The sequence below is a fragment of the Arachis stenosperma genome, chromosome 1 (assembly GCF_014773155.1).
Source record: "Arachis stenosperma cultivar V10309 chromosome 1, arast.V10309.gnm1.PFL2, whole genome shotgun sequence".
Taxonomy (NCBI): domain Eukaryota; kingdom Viridiplantae; phylum Streptophyta; class Magnoliopsida; order Fabales; family Fabaceae; genus Arachis; species Arachis stenosperma.
In genome coordinates, this window is record NC_080377.1 from 59,403,213 (window position 1) to 59,407,119 (window position 3,907).

Consider the following 3,907-nt stretch of genomic DNA (forward strand, 5'->3'; position numbering starts at 1 on the left):
AAACGGTACAAGAAACACTCGCTATATTTGAAACTGCTTTCATACACAGGGCGTCATTTCTCCTAAAAAAAATTTTCGATAAATATAGGAAATCCATAATAACAAAAAAAATTCACAACCTGAAAGTAACAAAAGAGATGTACAACCATCAATGCGACCCATTTAATCTAATAATTTGGTTGGTAAATCAAATGCACTAAGTAGGGAAAGAAATCCTTTAACGCAACTCTAATTTATCAACTATATTGCATAATCACAATGGTAGGAAATCCTTACCCGAAATGCAACCACAATTAACTGTAACTAAAATACAGCAATGTAAGCAAAACACATACATATTATTGAACATAGTTATCATCCTAATGGACTAAGTAGGGAAAAAAAATAAATTAACACAACTATAATTGATAAACTGTATTGCATAATCACAATGGTAGCAACTCCTTACCCAAAATTCAACCACAATTAACTGCAACTAGAATACAGCAATGTAAGCAAAACACATACATATTATTCAACATAATTATCATCCTAATGGACATATTCACAGTTAACGTAAATAACAACAAATTGAAACTCCTTAATACCAAGCAATGGCAAATACATTGCGGTCAGTAAATTAGGATAAATCATGCTTATGGAACCAAATATTTGCATTGCACTAAATTCAGAAGACTAATTCTTCCAATTGGTCAAAGTGTCCTATGCATCGACGCGAATAATGCTATGTACGATCCTTGTTTGTTGCCACAAGGCATTGACGATGGTAACGGATCTCGGATATCGATATGCACATGTGGTGTGTCACATTTCTCATCCATGACATCATTAACGCATTCATAGTTTGTGAATGAATGTCCGTTGTCCTGCTGTGACTCCTTCACCTGGTAAAGACATCATAATCCCCAATCAGAAACCATAATCATGCATAAAAGCATAATGGTCATTCATTGCAAAGTGGTTAAGAGTGGTTTTATGCATCGCACCTGTGTTAACGAGTAGAGATTTTTGTTGAAAAATCCATTCATGGACGCGATGTCAATGGATTCACTACTTTCATGGAGGCTCCGTTGTTTTATACAATTTTTTTAAACAAGAAAAACGAGATCTTCATTAATTTACCCAGTTCATGACACGGAAATTAGAGGTTTACATTCAAAAAAATTACCTCATCAAAAGTGTTGTCTTTACCCTTCGGGTTCCTCATATCCGTCACCGTAAACTTCCTTGTTCCACCCTTTTTAAAAGGCTGCGCAAACAGTGGAAGATTCACATAGTTTAATGGTTTTTAAAGGGACATCTACCGAAAAAGATTTTCACAGCAGGAGTGTAGTTAGAATAAACAAATCGTACCTTGGTCTTAGGTCCTGAGTGGTGTTCGAACTTAACTGAGAATGACCTCGAAGAATTAGCAAACCTTTCTGGACTAAAACCTGAGTCCTTGGCTGATGCATTGTCGTCTGATCGATCGCGAGGGTTACCTTCCACACTATGTTGCATCAGATCTGGACAGCGCTTGTAGTAATGACCGTACTTGTGGCAATTAGAGCATGCTCTCTTCTTCCTCTAAGAAGACCTCTTGGAAGGGGCTCCTTTACTTTTGACAACAAAGGGATCGTTGATGCCTTCCACATTGACATTAGGAGTTGACTTGCCTTGTTTGCGTGATTGCAAGTGGATAACTAAATTGACAAGTTCAGAATGTACTTCATCAAAGTCTGTAAGATCCTTGCAAGCAATATCACACAGCTTGTTGCAATTCGATGCCAATGCACCAACTCGAAAGTTTAAGACCCTTTCGACGTCATCGTTCACAGGCATTTCTGTGCTAATAAATTTGTTCTTTGCATTCTTTGTCCACCTTTTGTAGATCAACGAATCTGGAAACTCAAGTATGTTTTCGAACTTCATGGCACAGAAGACATGACTATAGGGAATACCACATGATTCAAACAGCTTGCACAAGCACGAGAGCAGATTCTTACCTCTATCGACTTCTACCCGTCAATCTTTGGCCGGGTCTTCGAGAGCAGTCACACTGAACTCTACCTTGTCCAAGGTTGTGTTTAGTACCTTGATATTCAAAGCCCTAACCTCTGAATCTCATTACAAATTTTCTTAAAAATGTTTCGCGTGAAATAACATGATGCAGATCTTTCATATACCTTTAACGAGGTAATCATCACTGGCTCAGAGCACTGAGACTTAAATTCAGCTATTAATTCATTGTTTCTATACTCCTTTAAGGCCCTATCCAGGTTATCCATGAAGTCAATGAGGGTGTTTTTGCGATTAACATAAAATCTGATGAGAGAATTTATACCTTCGCACTGTGATGTCATCCTTATGTAACCGAAAAACTTATCCCGGAGGAAACAATGGGACCACATCACACCAGTTTCGTACGTCTTTTCCATCCAAGTACTCCCAACAAGGTTGTGCTTATCCAAAATGGCTGCCCATCTCCGATTAAAGTCTCTGTGGTCGTTGTTGTTGTATATAAGACCCTTAAAATTGTGCAGGAAATTAGGATTCTTTATATTTTCACATGCATTTCTCTGCAGATGCCATCCGCACAACCGATGGGTCGCATCAGGAAGAACATTCTTGATTGCATCTCGCATGGGAAGGTCTCCGTCAGTTATTATTGCTTTAGGACTTTTCCCACCCATCGCTTCAACAAAGGTTTCTAACAACCACTTATACGTCTCTGTGGTTTCGTCGGATAGTAGGCCAGAGCCGAAGATAACAGTCTGCCCGTGATGATTGCATCTGGAGAAAATGACCAAAGGCTTCTTGTATTTATTCTTCTTGTAGGTTGAATCAAAGGCAACAATATCTCCAAAGCAGTGATAGTCGATAATTGACAGCCCATCTGCCCAAAAAATATGCTTGAGCCTTTCGTCACTAGCGAACGTATACTTTCTAAAGAATAGCGGATCGTTGTTTGACTTGCCAATCAAATAGTTTATTGCCTCATTGGCATCCCCATTTTTAACTTTTGACCAACGATAACGATCAATGTGGTTGTACAAATCTTTGTGTGTGAAGCCAGCATGATGATATCCACCCTTCTGGAATGCAATATACCCCATAATATGGCAGGTCTTGACACCAAAATTATGAAGATTTTCCACTTGGACTTTATCAGTGACAGTGAGACGACGATTGGCCGGAACCAGATGCACAAATTGGGGTAGCGTCAGATCGTGGTTGTGAGATTTCACAAAACATGATACCTTCCATCTACTGCAGCCGTAGTCAAGCTTTACCCTAAGCTGAGTTGGACACTTGGTTCGCATTAGTGACCTTGCCTCCCTTGATCTATCATCCAGATCAAGATACCTCATATTCCTCCAGCCCTCTTTATTGCAAACAAGTTGCCTGCTAATGATTCTACCTTGATTATCCCTAACCACGTCGTCCTTCCTCATTACAAATCCATGCCAACAAGAATAAGCGTTATAAAATTGGCAAGCCTCATCCTCTGTCCTAAACTCCAGGTTCCAAATTTCCTCCACCATTAAATCCACTATTCTTTTTACACCACAAACTTCTTTACTCTAGCTAGTAGAATCCAGCGAATCCACATTGTCGTCTTCAGCATCATCTTTTACATTCCAAATCATTATCAGAATCATTCTTCACATCATCCTCGTTTATGGACATAATTTAACCCCTGCCATAATTTTACCTAAAAATGTCAATAAACAGAGCCAGTGGCAGTAACTACGGGAAGCTAAACTAAGCTGCATGTAAAATTAAATGAACCAAAACCAATTAAACTAACCCAATTATTTTTGACCACAGTATAAGGTTTTAATTTCAATTCCCCAAACCTATCCACAGCATAGAACTGGATAATGTTACTTAATTTCCAAATTCCAGAATAGCAACCCAACACCCT

General features: G+C 38.8%; 1 protein-coding gene across 1 annotated transcript; it reads right to left on the bottom strand.

The window, feature by feature from the left end:
• Positions 1-2,081: 2,081 nt before the first annotated feature.
• LOC130980185 (protein FAR1-RELATED SEQUENCE 5-like) lies at positions 2,082-3,524 on the bottom strand. The gene has a single exon (XM_057903834.1). It carries the CDS (start codon positions 3,522-3,524, stop codon positions 2,082-2,084), a length of 1,443 nt encoding a protein of 480 aa, XP_057759817.1.
• Positions 3,525-3,907: the final 383 nt, after the last annotated feature.

What these genes read in the sequence shown, in the direction of transcription:
- LOC130980185 (XM_057903834.1), bottom strand. Translation starts at nt 3,524, where the DNA reads ATGGTGGAGGAAATTTGGAACCTGGAGTTTAGGACAGAGGATGAGGCT.